Source organism: Carassius carassius, chromosome 47 (genome assembly GCF_963082965.1).
Source record: "Carassius carassius chromosome 47, fCarCar2.1, whole genome shotgun sequence".
Classification (NCBI taxonomy): Eukaryota; Metazoa; Chordata; class Actinopteri; order Cypriniformes; family Cyprinidae; genus Carassius; species Carassius carassius.
This window is the reverse complement of record NC_081801.1, coordinates 17668042-17685909: the sequence shown is the minus strand read 5'-3', so window position 1 is coordinate 17685909 and position 17868 is coordinate 17668042. Positions and strand designations below refer to the sequence as shown.

The following is a 17868-nucleotide window of genomic DNA, read 5'->3' as shown; positions in this document are numbered from 1 at the left end:
ACACGAATCTCTACCCGCCCATCAAGTGTTGTCCCATGCCGCACTCTGCTGGGATGGGTCCCGCAATCATGCAGGTCTCTAATAGCCAGGTGCCTGTTATAATGTTATGATCGATTCTATGGACTCTGTGCATAACTTGTTTTTAATACTATAAAATATTTATATGTCCTGGCAGCGACAAAAAGCTTTTTAAATATTTAATAACATTAATGTTATAAGTTGAGATTTAAAGCTACAATGAATATTTTAACTGCTACTATTTAAAAGGAACACTGCTGTAAAAAAAATACAAAATAAAATAAACACCTTATTTGTTTAAAGTGTTTGCAAACCAAATGTTATTACATTTTTGTTCATATAGCAGTAGGCCTACATTTAAATGAAAAAAAATGCACAATAAACTACTTTTGAATGCATAATTAATTTTTGTGCATAACAATGTGATTAATTGCCATTCAGTGCAGACAATTATGAGATTAATCGCGAAACATTTTTTTTTCTTTTTCAATCGCTATTAATCTCATAATTGTCTGCGATGAATCGCAATTAATTGCATTGTTATGCACAAAAACTGATTACTTTATTACTGATTTGATGCTCAAGAAACATTTAATTGCCTTATATTTCTATAGAAACTTATATTTTTCTAAAGATCCTTTTTATGTATGGAGAGTTCAAGACCAAAAGCATTTGTTTAAAATAGATATTTTTGGCATCCTTATTAAGGACTCAATTACTGCCACTTTTGATCAATTTAATGCATACTTGCTGAATAAAATAATGTAATTGTAAAAATACTACAGACCACAAACTTTATGTTAGTATATGATGACAGATGACAGATGACAGTAATTTAACAATTACTATTTTTAAAAGTATGCTAAATGCACTTCTTTTTCACTAGAGTCTTGAGCTTGCTAAAACTCTTCTCTTATTATATTCTGTATAATAGAATCAATTCTTATTTTGATAAACTACAATGTGGCACCATGATGATTAAGTTGTATATGACTTTGCCATAAGCATACTGAAAGGCCACAGAAGTGAGCAGCCCTTCTAAGAATAGGGCTGTAAAATGCTAAAATAAAAATAGGACAAAATTCACTACAAGCTGGATATGACACTGGTCACCTGGGTATTTACAACGTGATGCTAAACCATCTCTAATCTCTCAACCTAACTTGTTATTCTATAAATCTCTTCACATCAACCTTAGAAAGTCTCTCTTAGCTGACTGTACTCGCTAGTATTAGATGTCAGTGTTCTATAAATACAGATCGATCTGCATTTCTGGGCAGTATGATTTTTCAAAATGCAATGCAGAGGAGAAGGCCTACTGTGCCTCGATCAAAGAGAATATTTAATTCATGAATATTACATTGGAGAAATATAGAGCAGTGGTGCTTCATACGGCGTGTGGCTCAAGCTCACACAGTATACTGAAGCTTGTGAAATCTAGTACTCATTTACTCTATTTTTTTTACGAGAGAACATGCAAGTCATACTTACTTGCACTTAGCTGGCGCTATTTAGCCTGAAAGGGTATATTTTTGGATTTGCATCTGAGCACATTTTCACATCTCACAAAATTAGATAAGGTTTAAATGTTTCTCATCTAGCAAAAATTTCTCATTGGCAAATTGCCAACATGCTCTACTGATGGTCCCATTACAAACTAGTGAAACCCCCCACACCCCCGTTCAAACGATTTAAATAAATCCCCCAAATTAGGCTTTAACTGGGTCATCATCAGAATTTATTAATTGAATATTGATTGAACTCAGGGGAAGGTGTTTCTGGAGACATGCAGAGCAAAGCAAACATTTAAAGGTGCATCTCAATAAATTAGAATGTCATGGAAAAGTTCATTTATTTTAGTAATTCAACTCAAATTGTGAAACTTGTGTATTAAATAAATCCAGTGCACACAGACTGAAGTAGTTTAAATCTTTGGTTCTTTTAATTGTGATGATTTTGGCTCATATTTAACAAAGACCCACCAATTCACTCAACAAATTAGAAAATGGTGACATGCCAATCAGCTAATCAACTCAAAACACCTGTAAAGGTTTCCTGAGCCTTCAAAATGGTCTCTCAGTTTGGTTCACTAGGCTACACAACCATAGGGAAAGACTGCTTATCTGACAGTTGTCCAGAAGACAATCATTAACACCCTTCACAAGGAGGGTAAGCCACAAACCTTCATTGCCAAAGAAGCTGGCTTCTCACAGAGTGCTGTATCCAAACATGTTAACAGAAAGTTGAGTGGCAGGAAAAAGTGTGGAAGAAAAAGATGCACAACCAACCGAGAGAACCGCAGCCTTATGAGGATTGTCAAGCAAAACTGAAGAGAATTTTCAAGAATTTGAGTGAACTTCACAAGGATCAAGGCATCAAGAGCCACCACACACAGACGTGTAAAGGAATTTGGCTACATTTGTCATATTCTCTTGTTAAGCCACTCCTGACCCACAGGCAACGTCAGAGGCATCTTACCTGGCCTAAGGAAAAGAAGAACTGGACTGTTAATCACTGGTCCAAAGTCCTCTTTTCAGATGAGAGCAAGTTTTGTATTTTATTTGGAAACCAAGGTCCTAGAGTCTGGAGGAAGGATGGAGAAGCTCATAGACCAAGTTGCTTGAAGTCCAGTGTTCAGTTTCCACAGTCTGTGATGATTTGGGGTGCATTGTCATCTGCTTGTGTTGGTCCATTGTGTTTTTTGAAAACCAAAGTCACTGCACCCATTTACCAAGACATTTTGGAGCACTTCGTGCTTCCTTCTGCTGACCAGCATTTTGAAGATGCTGATTTCATTTTCCAGTAGGTTTTGGCACCTGCCCACCCTGCCAAAAGCACCAACAGTTGGTTGAATGACCATAGTGTTGGTGTGCTTGACTGGCCAGCAAACTCACCAGACCTGAACCCCATAGAGAGGAAAATGAGAAACAAGAGACCAAACAATGCAGATGAGCTGAAGGCCATTGTCAAATAAACCTGGGCTTACATACCACCTCAGCAGTGCCAGAAACTGATAACCTCCATGCCACGCCGAATTGAGGCAGTAATTAAAGCTAAAGGAGCCCCTACCAAGTACTGAGTACATGTACAGTAAATGAACATACTTTACAGAAGGCCAACAATTCACTAAGAATTCACTTTTTTTTATTTGTCTTTATGAAGAATTATAATTTATTGAGTGAATAGGTGGGTTTTTGTTCAATCTGAGCCAAAATCATCACAATTAAAAGAACCAAAGTCTTAAACTACTTCAGTGTGTGTGCATTGAATTTATTTAATACACAAATTTCACAATTTGAGTCGAATTACTGAAATAAATGAACTTTGCCATGACATTCTAATTTATTGAGATGCACCTGTAAATAATTTTATTGTCATCAGTTAATCCAAAATATTTTTTCCACTTTAGTATAAATTACACAACCTGAGATAAAGCAAGCCGGTACAGGAATGAAAGAAAACATGGCTAAGGAGTGCTACTTCATGGACCACGATGGAACTCAGACATCATGAGACATGTTTTCTAGGCATAATTGAATTTTTAAAGAAAAGTACAGTTATTACCTGTCTCTGTTTTCAAGAGTGGTGGTTTAAAAAAGGAAAAAAGGAAAAAAGGTTAATAATAGTTAAAATAACTCAAAAACATAAGCGTTTTAGCAAGCTCAAGACCCTTGTAAAAAAGAAGTGCATTTATCATACTTTTGAAAAAAAGAGTACTTGTTAAAAATAATAATAATAATAATAACATTAAAATAAATTCCTTAAAGGGATGGTAAACCCAAAAATGTAAATTCTGTCATCATTTACTCACCCTCATGTCTTTCCAAACCTTTTGCATTTTTTTTTTTTTTTTTTTTTTTGCTGAATACAAAAGGTATTTTGAAGAACGTTGGTTAGATATGGGTATGGTGACAGAATTTCCATATTTGTGTGGACTATCCCTTTAAGTGTCTTTTATTACATTGTTATTATATTATCTGCAAGTACATTTAAAAAAAAAATCAATGTTCAGTATATGAAGTACAGTACAACTGCACATTCAATTTGGGGACACAAGTGCACTTCTTTTTCACAAGGGGAGCTACTCTACTTTCTAGCCAGTTACAGCTTTTATCAACACACAAATCAAAAACAAAAGCAACACATTTCATGCAAAAAATGTCCTATTATAGCTTGGATTGCAAATATTCCCCTTCAGTGTCTTAGTGTTTTACAGGAAAGCCACAACTAAATTCAAGACAGCTATACTGGGCTTCACTCTAGCTGTAAATTAAAAAAAAGCTCTATATTTTCAAAGACCTGCCCATCATTGAATAAGGAATTATGACTGTACTGGCCATTTTCCAAACTTAAACATTTTCTGTTAAAGTGTTGTGAACAGTCTCTGTAGCAATCCAAATTAATCTATGATACCATTGAAAATGGAAAAAAACCCAAGAAATTTTAGACCCAGAAATAGAACAAGTGTATAGGTCAGTCTACCTGCCATTGTTGCAGCCCACCCCCCATACACGAATGTTGATTATGGGCTGACGATGTATGAGGCTGCGGTCCACAGGATCCATTAGACTTAGAGTGTCTTTCTTGAGCACCATTATCATATCCTGACCCTGAACACACACACACACACACACACACACATACACGTGTATGATTTGAATAGTTACCATGACCTTCTGTGAGTGCTAAGCTAACTGTGCTAAGCTGAGGTAATTTAAAATAATGCAAACTGGAACATAAAATAGTGCATAAACCTCATGTAACTTGCTAATGGGTAACTGACCAAAATATATACTGGCAACACTCAGCAGTATGTAACAACAGCACACTAGTACTGCTATTACACCTGGCTAAATTAATCCAACGGACCTCCAAGGACACTGCTGGGCCCCAGCTAAGCACACCTAATCTATTCTAAGTAATTTATGATCTCAGGCTGTTCTCACCTCTCCCCAGGCACCCACTGCGTCCCGGCCCTCTGCTTTGCTGTGAGAGAGCTGCTGAATACAGTTGTTCACTGCAAGACTACTTTTGCCAGGGGTAAGTTCCTCTTCAGGGATTTCAACCCAGCCCAGCGAGCGCACAGCAAAACACTGAAAGACAAATGAAGAGTTTTTCCTAACAGCGCTCGTACTTTAGAAACAATATATATGAGAAAAATAAGTTGACATTTGTTCCAAAATGCATTAATCTCCCTAACACTTTTGGGATGACCATCCACTCTATGGCTAAACATGATAATAATAAAAAAAAGTAAGCTGTAAGGTACATTGTAATGTTTAAATTCACATCATGAGATAGAGTCATAATTATAAGAGATAACATCGCAGCTGTGATAAATAAAGTAAAATTTTGATATCATAATTTTAATAAATAAACTTGCAACTACAATAAATAGTCACAACTACCAGATATAAAGTCACAACAACAAAAAAAAATTCAGGAAGTAGTCATATTTTGATATTTAAAGTCACAAGTGTGAAATATAAAGTCCATTTGTGAAATATGTAGTCACACAATTACAAGAAATAGTCAGAATTACAGGAAATAGTCATATTGTGATATTTAAAACCAAAACTGTAAAATATAAAGATTCAATTATGACATACTGTCAGCAAACAAAAGGAGACAACACAGGTACATGCTGGTCTAACAGTTTATTTACAGGCTTCAGGAGAGGAGCAAGCAATGATCACATGTGATATAATATAGAAGATAATATTGAACAAAGACTTAAGCCCCTTTCACACTGCACGTTCGTCCCGGAAAATTGCCGGATCGCCTTCTGTGTGAATACCAACCCGTCCCGGCACTGATTCCGGGATCGATCCTCGCTTGGGGAGCATTGAGTATTGAGTATCACCCTGGCTTTTATGTCTCAGAACTGCCTGTTGCAGGTGGACATGTGCTGAGTCCCGCCCCTATTCACAGCTGGAAGGTCCAATGGCTCACCTGACCAGGGAAACAGGGGTTGCTGGAAGGCAGGTATGCACTGGAAAGGTGGCAGGGTGGTATTACTTTGGCATAGGGAGTGCATACTCTGCCCAGGGCAGGGAACAGCTCCAGATGGCAGTAGGATCTCAGGTATCTCCCAATCTCTTGGATTTTACACTTAATCTGGCCATTAGTTTGAGGATGATATCCAGATGATAAACTGAAAGAAACTCAGAGGAGTTTGAAGAAGTCTTGCCAGATACTGTAGATGAACTGTGGCCCACTGTTAGGCAGTCTTGAATATGGCGCAGACTGAGCAGCTCTTGGGAATTGGGAGAATTCCCAAGCCATGTTGGGCCACTAGTGGTGATTTTGGTGGAGTGAGAGGGTTTGCTGGCTGCCTGGGTGTCCAGATCCCAGAGATTAATGTCTAAAGTCCAGAAGGGTTAGATGTAAGGATGATGGACCTTCCCTTCTGGACCTTCCAGCAGAGCAGGTTCAGAGTGAGTGGCTTAGTGGCTTATGTGTTCTGGTCATCAAGGGACCACTGGATGGGACTCACAATAATGGCTGGAGGGAATATGGGTTCCAGAGGAGTGTTATTGTCCTAGGGGTGATGGAGATGGGAGCGTGTGAATACTCTTTGGTTCTTGGATCTGGGCTGGAAAGTGACTGTAAAATTGAAGCAGGTGAAGAAAAAAGCACATGGCACATGGATGGAGGATGGGAGGCTCTCCGTGACATTAGGACAGGAATGTTCCTACCCTGAATGTGGAAGCATCTACTTTGACAATGAAAGGGAGTTGTTGGTCTGGGTGTGCCAAAGTAGGAGCTATACATAAGGCTGCCTTGAGCTGATGGAGGGCATTAATGGCATCAGATATCCAGGTTGGAGTCTTGGGCTTATTACTAAGGAGTGAGGTGAGAGGTGTACAGAGCTGGCTGAAGTTGGATATAAATCGGCGATATGTATTGGCAAAACCTAGGAAATATTGGAGTTCCTTGGTGGTAGGTTGAGGCCAATCTCTGATGGCTTGAACCTTCCTCTGGTCCATGTGAATGCCATGATGGTCAGTTATGTAACTGAGGACGGTATCATGGTGCAACTCACACTTCTCCAGTTTAGCTACAGATGGTGCTCCCTCAATTTCTGACAGACCTGTGCCATATGGTGGTGATGTTTGACCAAGTTTCGGAAGTAGATGAGGATGTTCTCGATGTACGTAATCACAAAGCGGTGGAGGTACTCCTGGAACACCTTATTCATGAATCCCTGGAAGACTTAGGGTAAGCTGGAGAGGCCATACAGCAACACTTGATATTCATAGTGGTCGGATGGTGTTACAAATGTGGTCCTCCATTCATCACCCTTGTGTATTTGAAGATGCAAGCCCCACATAGCTGTTTTAGGGTGGCAGGGACCAGAGGAAGTGGATACTGGTTAAATGACCATCTGTGAATTCAGGACCCAGCAATCAATACAGTTACCGATGAAAATAAACTTCATGCAGTTGTTGAAGTAGAAGGGCAGATGAACCCGTTTGAGAGCCTCCTCAATGTACTCCTCCATGGCTTTCTGATCAGAGATGGACAGTGTAAATTCTACCATTTGGCAGCGTTGCCCCAGGCAGCAGGTCAAATGCACAGTCCCATGGCCTATGAGATGGCTACTCCATTCCTACCTGCTTGATGAAGACATCCTGATTTGCCCTGTAATCCAGTGGAATCTCTGGAGCTTCTGAGGTTCGTGTACTCTCAATTGTGGTAGAACAGATAGCCACCTTCCTTGTTGTGGATGATGGTTGTTCTACGGAAGGTCCACATGATTTCTCAACAGAAGATATACAGTTTTGGATGCAATCATCACTCCATTGTAGGATCATACCAGTGTTCTACTTAACCTCAGGGGAATATTCAGTCAACCGAGAGAAAAGGTTGAGAACAGGTTTTCCTCTAGAGGTTGAGTTGTCAAAGAAGGTTCAGCGAGAAGTTCCCAGCAGATCCCGAGTCGAGCAGGGCTTGCATTGAAATAGATTGCTTGGCAGTGGTTACCAGTATGGTAGTACAAGTTAATGGAGCAATCATGGGTTGTAACTGAAGGATACTCACTGCTGGGCATGGTGAACGGGCAGGACAAGTGCATATCAGATGTCCCACTACTCCGCAGTATAGACAGAACACGTTATTCATTCTTTGTTAATGCTCCGTACGAGTGAGATGGTAAGAATCAGCTTGCATTGGTTCTGGTGCTGGAGGTGATAGCCACTTGTTGCCACTAGTGTGCGGAATTGCAGAGTGTAGTCACTCACAGTAGATTGGCCTTGGCGTAGCCAGAAGAGTTGATTGTTGATGAACAGATCGCTGTCTGTCTGGCCAAAAATCTCTTTGAAGTGGATGGCAAAAGCCGTGAGCGAGTTGGTTATCAGGCCATTGACATCCCATTTGGATTGTGCCCATAGAAATGTGAGTCCAGACAAGAACAAAAGGACATAAGCAATCTTAGCTCGCTCACTGGGGAATAGTTACAGTTGCATCTCGAAGAAGAAATCCACTGCTTTCCTCCTCCTCACCAGTTAGCCACTAGATGGGCCATGGGACTGGCAGAGGCAGAAAGTGAAGGAAAGGTGATGAGAGATTGAAGGGCTTGATGAATATCATGCATAAGCTCAGTGAAAGGGGCCTGGTTCTGATAACAACTTTACTCTGTGTTATGTTGAATGTTGTTAGTCTGGTCTGTCAGCAAACAGAATAATTCAACACAGATAAATGATGGTCTAACAGAGTATATTTACAGGCTTCAGGAGATGATCAAAAGTGAGATAATATAGTACATAAGCTTGAGCAAAGACTGAGACAGTCACTGAGTCACTGAGGTTGCTTTGCAGGGTAAAGCTGGGTCACCGTGTTGGAAGACAGAAGTTGATGGCAGACGACTGGGATGGATTTGACGAATAGGTAGGTAGAGCCGGTAAGTATGTAGCCAGGTAATTTGATGCACACTAGTGAACAACAAGAACAGACACTGGGGTGATGATGAGAAGGTGGCTTTTTTATAGTGACTTGATTGGTGCTGACAGGCGAAATTAATCAAAATTCTGGTGAATGTGAACAAGTGGGTGAAGCTGAAGGACCTGGCTATGTTGGCTCTCTGACCAAATTTGCAGTTATACAATTACAAGAAATTATGTTGCAATTACAAGAAATAATGTCAAAACTGCAAAGAAAAGCCACAGCTATAAGAAATACACAATTAAAAAAAATTATATTGTGATATTTAAAGCCACAAGTGTGAAATAAAAAAGCCTCATCTGTGACATATTTAGTCATGAATTACAAGAAATAAATGTACAATTACAATAAATTTAATTAAAAAAAAAAAAAATCACAACTAGTCACAACTATGTCAGGATTTACTAAAGATGCGCAGTGAAGAATTAGTGTTGAAAAGGCATGGATACCGTTATTTTGCCATCTGATCTTATTGAATATGCATGTATGAGTTTGGAATTTTGGAATTGCGCTTTCACACTAATTTACCCTGTTAAGTAAATCTGTCCCAATGTTTTTGTTTATTAAATATTTTGGCCTGCAGTTCATGTTGACATCTTGTCCCACCCACATTCAATGGTTCTAATGCCCATACCCTAATGACTTCCATAAAATGTATGCAGATACATGGACACTGTTTATCTGTTTACACTGTGCTTTGGAATAGTTAATTCTGACTGATCAAACATGGCATGGTGTGGTTAAAAAAAACTGACCACTGAACTGTGTAACTGAGCATAACAAAGCTGTTTTTTTTACTTTGTTAACTTCACCTCAAATGTTTCACCTCAAATTCCTCAGGAGACATAAAAATGGACATGAATGAGACTGTCAACATATAATATTGTTATTTACTGGGGTCTTTTTCTCACAAGAAAAATTAGCAAAACAGATTTAAGAAATAATTGCTCTCCATTAAATCTCACTGATATTATGAAATGTAAGGGAAATAAATCTAATTATATCTAAATTATGACAAAAAATTTATTATGAGTCAAAATTATAACTGAATACATACTTTATTAATTATGACGAGTTGGTTTACTATGGAGCCCCGCGCATGACATGCAAGAAAAAATAAATAAATTGTGCGCACAATTTACTAATTCGTTCCCTCAATGTACTAAAACGTGCACACAATTACTATTGCGTTCCCTCGATTTACTAAAGCGTTCCCTCAATTTGCTAAATCGTGTGTAATTTACCCTGTTAAGTAAATCTGTCCCAATGTTTTTGTTTATTAAATATTTTGGCCTGCAGTTCATGTTGACATTCTGGACAACATCTATAGATGTTTTATATTGTCATATCTAAATATTTCTTAGTAATAATTACAAGTAACCATTTAACAGATGTTTTTATCAAATGTGACTCACAGTACACATATTACAGCAACAAGCTCCTGTAAGCATCCTAGTGTTAAGTGTCTTTATAATATTTATAATCCTGGATCTAAATAAAGTTCTGGATAAAAATTTGCCCCTCAAAAAGTCCCTGCTTGCGAGGTAGTACTTTTTCAAAGGTCCAGAACTTTCAGGGGCTGGACTGACTGGTTGAGTTCACACAGAATTTGTATTGGTTGAATCTACATAGCATTGTATTTAAGCCGCAATTTTTTAAAAGTCTGGGCAGTCCTGATGATGAAATCCAGCGGGAACTGGAAATGGTGACAAAAAATGATGATTGTCTGTCAATTTGTATGATGTTATCATTGTTCAACATTTGCGCCTCCTCCTGGACTGGGAGGAGCAGTCGTGCACAGTCCTAATTCACAAGACTATTTGCCTAACCTTCACGGTACTGTCACAAGGTGACGATCTTTAGGGGCGGAACCAAAATTCGGGAAGTTTGGTTCCGCCCGGAAGCGTTTCCGCCCGGACCGGAAAAACAGAACACCGGAACTTCCGGTAGCGCCGTAAGAAGGAAAATCAGGGAATTCGATGCACCTGTGCCTAGTTAGGGACAGCGGTTGGTGATTGGAGGATACGCTGGACAAGGCAGTACTTAAGGCCAAGTTATTTCCCAGTCTGGAAGGCTCTTTTTGGTGTGTGTGAAGCACTGGGTTGTGCCCGTCTTGGTACGCTGCTGGTAGCTGTCTAACTCTCTCTCTCCCTCAGGCTGGAATTGTATGATTGTGAAGACATCGCGAACCTTAAAGGTTGAGAAGTGAACAGATTATACGGCGAACTGAGACGACGTGAAAAAGGGGATTGGAAGTGGCATTGATGTGAGTACTAAGAGCCAGTCGAAAGTGCCCTGTATATTGACCTGGCGTTGTGTAGATCTCTCCAGGAGGAGGAGGGCGGCCCTACCCCTAATATAGTGTGGTGGGAGAGCCGAAGGAATACTTATTGAAGTAGTCACAACGACGACATCACTAGCTAGGCCGCATATTCCATCGCCAGATCCGAACCAAGCGAAGTGAAGGAAGACGGGTGTCCTTTCCGTACACTGAGTGTGGTGGGTGAGTCTTCGTGCTGTGAAAACCTATAATTTTGACGTGGTGCTGTATATTGCTGTGGGCTGCTGTGTATTGCCGTGTGTCCTGTCAGATAAACCCCCGCCTTCACGCACTTCGGCGTGGGAGGACAAGGAGATTGCTGGTCCTAGCCTAGTTCAGTACAGTATATGTTGTGAGCGTGCTTCAGATCTCCGGAGATAGCACGGTACGCTGTGTCCAGCCCAGAGGTGAAAGCCATCCAAAGCAGAGTAACTGTGTTTTGTGTCCAAGTTGATACCTGTGGAGAGGAAAGGAAAGAGAGTGAGTAACACAAGGAGAAATAGAGGAAACCTGTACTTACAGTGCGCTGTGTTCAGCCCAGAGGTGAGAGCCATTCAAAGCAAACTAACGGTGCTATTGTGCCCAAGTTGATATCTGTGGAGAGAAAAGGAGAGAGAGGGAATAACACGAGGAGGAATAGAGCGAACCCTGTACTTACAGTACGCTGTGTCCAGCCCAGAGGTGAGAGCCATTTAAAGCAAACTAACTGTGCTATTGTGCCCAAGTTGATACCGGTGGAGAGAAAAGGAGAGAGAGGTGAATAACACGAGGAGGAATAGAGCGAACCCTGTACTTACAGTACGCTGTGTCCAGCCCAGAGGTGAGAGCCATTCAAAGCAAACTAACTGTGCTATTGTGCCCAAGTTGATACCTGTGGAGAGAAAAGGAGAGAGAGAGTGAATAACACGAGGAGGAATAGAGCGAACCCTGTACTTACAGTACGCTGTGTCCAGCCCAGAGGTGAGAGCCATTCAAAGCAAACTAACTGTGCTATTGTGCCCAAGTTGATACCTGTGGAGAGAAAAGGAGAGAGAGTGGGTAACACGAGGAGAGACTGAGGAAACCTGTACTTACGCCGCTGCCTGTGGAGAAAGAGAAAGCGAGTGAGCACCCAAGGAACGAACTGTGTGAACCAGTACTTACTGTGAGCTGTAATCAGCGAAGAGGTGAGAGCAGAACCAAGCTGAACTAACTGTGCCTGTGTGTCCCAGCCGTTGCCTGTGGAGAAAGAGAAAGCGACCGTTGCCTGTGGAGAAAGAGAAAGAGCCCGTTGCCTGTGGAGGAAGAGAAAGAGAGTGAGCACCTCGAAGAACGAACTGTGTGAACCAGTACTTACCGTGAGCTGTATTCAGCGAAGAGGAGGAAGAAGGAGGGCGCTACGGATACCTAAGACTCAGGCCGGGGCCCGAGTCCCACGCCCCGGATCCCCGTGGCCCCCTTGCTCCCTGACCTCTTCCCGGCCATAGCCCATCTGGAGGGCCGAGTCAGAGTTTAGTTTTAATTGCCCTTTCCCTATTCCCCAAGCTATTTTTAGATATTTAAATAAAGATTGTTTTATCACTTACTTGTTCTCGTGTTGTTTGGCCATTGGGTCGGGTTTGGGGACCTCCTCGAGGTGGAAGTTGAGAAGGGGTGTGGCTTAGTTCAAGCATAGCCAGCCCCTGGGTGTGACAGATTTGGCGTAGTCGGCAGGATTTCCACCTCGAGTTGAGTAACCAAGGTCGTCCAATGACCGACAACGCGGGGCTTTCAGCCCAACCCCGTGCCATGCCCGTTTTTATGGGGAGCCCCTGGATTCAAAAATATGGGGGGACAGAATCCGAGGTACGATTGTCTGAATGGAAGGCTCAACTAGAGTACTTGGCCGACCTACAGGGCCTTAGTGCAGCCCAGCGGCTTCAATTTGTGTTAAACTCCCTGGATGGAGAAGCGCGGCGAGAGGTGCATGCCGCCCCCGAAGCCGTTAGAGCCAACGCCCAAACCGTGTTCCAGTTCCTCACTGAACAGTATGGTGACCACACCCCCGTAGCTGTCCTTCGCTCCCAGTTCTTCAATTGTAAGCAGGGCCCCCGCCAACCGATTAGAGCTTTCGCCCTGAGGTTGCGAGAGCAATTCGCCCGACTACAGACCCGTCGGGACCACGGGTTGGGAGATGGAGAGACTCTATTGCGGGACCAGTTTCTTCTGGGGTTGAAGGAGGGTCCGGTGAGACAGAGCCTACGTATCCAGTTTCGAAGGGACCCGGGTCTTACGTTCGAAGATCTGAAGAAAGAGGCACTGGCCCTGGAAGGTGATGAGACTGAGGTGAGTGGTTCCCCAGTGTGTGCGGTTGTCAGTGAAGTAGCACCAGCACAACCCGGAGGCCCTGACTGGAAGCAAGCACTGAAGGCTGAACTTTTGAAAGATGTCCGCGATCAGATGTCTGAACTGTCTAAAGCCCTCGTAGGAGAATTGCGCCAAGGACGGGCGCGGGAGGAACCACGGCCGGCGCCCCGAGACCGAGTGTACTCAGAGGGAGGCCGAGAGCCGTTCAGGCGCCCGAACCACTTTAACCGGCCCCGTTTCGAATGGGACGAGCAAGGGCGACCCATCTGTAACCGCTGTGGCAAACCAGGTCACTATAGCCGTCAGTGTGGGCCCCGCAGGGCGTCAGAAGGGGGTTTTTAGGTCGGCCGGCCACTGTGGGTCGTGTGGCCGGGACCCCTCGAGAAGACCCTGGAAGAGGATATGGCTCTAGGAGCCAGATGATTGGGCGTAGCCCCGTGGCGAAGGTGAGAGTGTGCGGCAAGGAGATTCAATGCCTGGTAGACACAGGCTCCCAAGTGACGTTGTTTGCTGAGAGTTTATCCGAAGAAGTGTTTGGGAAACAAGGGGCACCAGGGGCGGAGGCCCCCTGGCTTACTCTGAAGGGCGCAAACGGCCTCGACATCCCATATATTGGCTACCGATTGACGGACCTAGAGGTTCACGGAGTGATGGTCCCCCAGAAAGGTGTGATTATCGTGCAAGACCATTGTCTGGGTGCACATCGAGCCCTGTTGGGCATGAATGTCCTCGCTGATTGCTGGGAAGAGCTATTTCGGGCTAGGCCCGTATCGAAGATACCACCTGCAGAGAGGCCCAAGTGGGAGTGTGTGGTAGCTGACTGTCGAAGGGTGCAAATGAGCCAAGTCCGCAGGGAACAGGAAGAGGTAGGAAGAGTGATGTGTCGTTTTGCTTTGTCTGTCCCCGCAAAAAGTGAGGCTGTTGTGTGGGCGCGAGTACCGCCCCGAAGAGCGGGCCCAGAAGAGTGGGTGCTGGTGGAGCCCCATGTGGATTGTCCACAAGTGGAAGTGGCACGAGGATTATCGACGGTCCGGCGGGGGAGAGTCCCCGTGAGGATACGGAATGTACATCCATACGCGGTGCAACTACATCGGCACCAACGATTAGCCCGTCTGACAACGGTTACATCCCACCAAGTAAGGGAAGAGAGGGATATTAGTTTTCGTCAGGTGTGCCCCACTGTCATCGAGGTGGCCCTGACACAAGTAGACACCCCATGGGGTGGTATGGAGAGGAGTGTGCCGAGCCACCTGGCGGGTGAGTCGTTACAAGGGGAGGATTTAGAGCAAGCACAGACACAGAAGTTACAGGCCCTCCTTCGGAGATGGCAGCATGTGTTCGCCACCCACGACGAGGACTACGGATGCACCCAGGTGGTACAACATCATATACCTACCGGGGATGCAGGGCCCAGCCGGGAGAGGTATCGCCCAATTCCGCCCACTTTGTATACCGAGGTACGTACACTCCTGCAAGGCATGCTGAAGCAAGGAGTTGTTAGGGAAAGCAGCAGCCCGTGGGCGGCCCCCATAGTGCTGGTGCAAAAGAAGACGGGGGCTTGGAGATTCTGCGTGGACTACCGTAAGCTGAACCTCGTGACTAAGAAAGACGCTTTCCCTTTGCCACGGATCGAAGATTCGCTTGCCAGCCTCACGCAGTCGGCATGGTACTCTACCCTAGATTTGGCCAGTGGCTACTGGCAGGTGCAGGTGGCCGAAGCAGACCGGGAGAAGACTGCCTTTACAACCCCGTTTGGACTATTTGAATGGGACCGGATGCCTTTCGGGCTCTGTAACGCTCCGGCCACCTTCCAGCGGCTGATGCAGCGGTGCTTGGGAGGTCAGTTAATGGAGTCAGTATTAGTTTACCTGGATGATGTGATTGTCTACTCCCCAGATTTTGATTCACACCTGAGGCACCTCGAGGAAGTCTTTCGGGCCATGGAGAAGTACGGATTGAAACTACAGCCCAATAAGTGTCACTTACTACGGAGAGAAGTCAACTTTCTGGGCCACGTGGTCAGTGCGGCTGGAGTGTCCGTCGATCCTGGAAAGGTATCGGCCGTGAAGGACTGGAAGGCCCCGAGGACAGTGAGGCAAGTGCGATCCTTTTTAGGATTTGTGGGGTACTATAGGCGTTTCATAAAGGACTTTTCAAAAATTGCTAAACCCCTTAATCAGTTGCTGGTTGGCACAGGTCGTAACCGGGGCCGGGGGTCGCCCAACGTAGACTGGGATGCAAATTGTGAGTCGGCGTTCCAGACATTGAAGCAGGAGCTGCTACAGGCCCCTATCTTGGCATACGCAGATTTCACAAAACCATTCCTTTTGTATACAGATGCCAGCAATCTCGGGCTGGGAGCGGTGTTGGCTCAACGGCAGGACGGAGTTGAGAGGGTCATCGCGTACGCCAGCCGGAGCCTCCACCCAGCCGAGAGGAACGATGCGAACTATAGTTCTTTCAAATTGGAGCTGCTGGCGTTGAAGTGGGCCCTAAGTGAGAAATTTAAAGACTACCTCTGGGGTGCCAAGGTGACGATCATTACAGACAATAACCCATTAGTACACTTACAGACGGCGAAGCTGGGAGCCGTGGAGCAGCGGTGGGTGGCCCAACTGGCCAACTTTGACTATCAACTACAGTACCGACCAGGGCGTGAACACACGAACGCGGACGTCCTCTCAAGGCTGCCCGAAGCGGAAAGCCCCGGAGGGGCCAGCCCGGAGGAGGGCTATATGGTAGGAGCAGTAGAGGCACCAGGCAGCAGACAAGAGGCCGTGCCTGAGAACTGGGGATGGGATCCCCGTCGGTGGAGGGAGAGACAGGCCAGGGATCAAGATGTGCGGCTGGTAAGAGAATGGCTGGAACAGGGCCGACGGCTGACGCCAGCGGAGAGGTTAGCCCAGACGGATACTGGGAGGAGGCTGCTGGGGCAATGGGACAGGCTGGAGCTGAGAGATGGCGTTTTGTGCAGAAGGGTCAGTGACCCGAAGTTGGGCGAAGAAGTACGCCAGATCGTGGTACCCGCAGATGAGGTAACGGCTTTAGTTTCGGCGTACCACAACCAGTTGGGGCATCAGGGACAGGAGAGGACCGTGTCCCTGCTTAGGAGATTCTTCTTTTGGCCCGGGCTAGAGGCATCGGTGCACGCCCTAATTCAAGCTTGCCCGAGATGCATATTGTTTAAGTCCAGACGGGAGGTCCGAGCGCCAATGGTACCCATCCATGCGAAGGCCCCCCTTCATATCATGGCTATGGACTTCTTGACACTGGGCCGACCACGAGATCGCTACCAGAACATCTTGGTAATAACGGATTTGTTCACAAAGTACGCTTGGGCTATCCCCACCCTCGACCAGACTGCAACCACCACCGCTACAGTTTTATGGCGGGCCGTCTTCCAGACGTTCGGATGCCCGGAGTTTCTGCACTCCGATCAAGGAGCCAACTTTGAGTCCAGGGTAATTAGAGAACTATGCCAGTTGTACGGTTGCACGAAAACTCACACCACTTCGTATCATCCTCAGGGGAACGGCGGCTGTGAGAGATTCAATCAGACCCTATTGGGGCTGCTGGGGACCTTGGACCAACAACGGCAGGACGATTGGGTGAGTGCCTTGCCAAACCTCCTACAGGCCTATAACAACAGTATACATAGTACTACGGGTTACGCTCCCACTTACCTGATGTTTGGCAGACACATACGAATGCCTACTGACCTGGTCCTAGGAGTGATAGCCGACCAAGAGGAAGCAAGTGTAACGGAGTGGGTGGGGCGCCATCACCAGCGCTTGCATTTCGCCTACGAGCAGGTGTCGAAAAGGATACAGACGGCAGGAGAGAAAAGTAAGCGGTTGTATGATCGGACTGCTAGAGAAGCCCCTCTACTGCCAGGAGAGAGGGTGTTGGTGAGAGATAATCGGCGGCAGGGGAAGGGGAAACTGAGTGACCGTTGGGAGGCCACCCCTTATGTAGTCTGCCGGCAGCAGAGGCCGGGGCAGCCGGTCTATACCATCCGGCCAGAAGGGAAGTCAGGCCCCGACCGTGTGGTGCACCGGAACATGATTCGCCCATGCCCTAACTACCCTGAAGCCGTGGAAGAAGTCCCCACGGAACCTGTACCAGCGGCCCCCTGGATTGAAGGTTGGGCTGTGGTACCAGGGAGACCCGTGGTGGCACCACCCCCGATCGCCCCGAGAGAACCAGAAGCAGCCCCTGAACAAGCTGAGCCCGATTCACCAGTGAGACGATCCCGGCGAGAG

At 45.1% G+C, this 17868-nt stretch overlaps 1 protein-coding gene across 3 annotated transcripts in view; it reads right to left on the bottom strand.

The window, feature by feature from the left end:
• Positions 1–17868, bottom strand: part of LOC132130877 (amyloid-beta A4 precursor protein-binding family B member 3-like) — a 72619-nt gene that overhangs the window by 26659 nt on the left and 28092 nt on the right. For all 3 annotated transcript variants that reach the window (XM_059542725.1, XM_059542723.1, XM_059542724.1), the window contains 2 exons: positions 4965–5111; positions 4501–4628 (listed from right to left, as the gene is read on the bottom strand). In XM_059542725.1, the coding sequence (XP_059398708.1) occupies positions 4501–4628; positions 4965–5111 (275 nt within the window). The remainder of the gene's footprint in view (positions 1–4500; positions 4629–4964; positions 5112–17868) is intronic.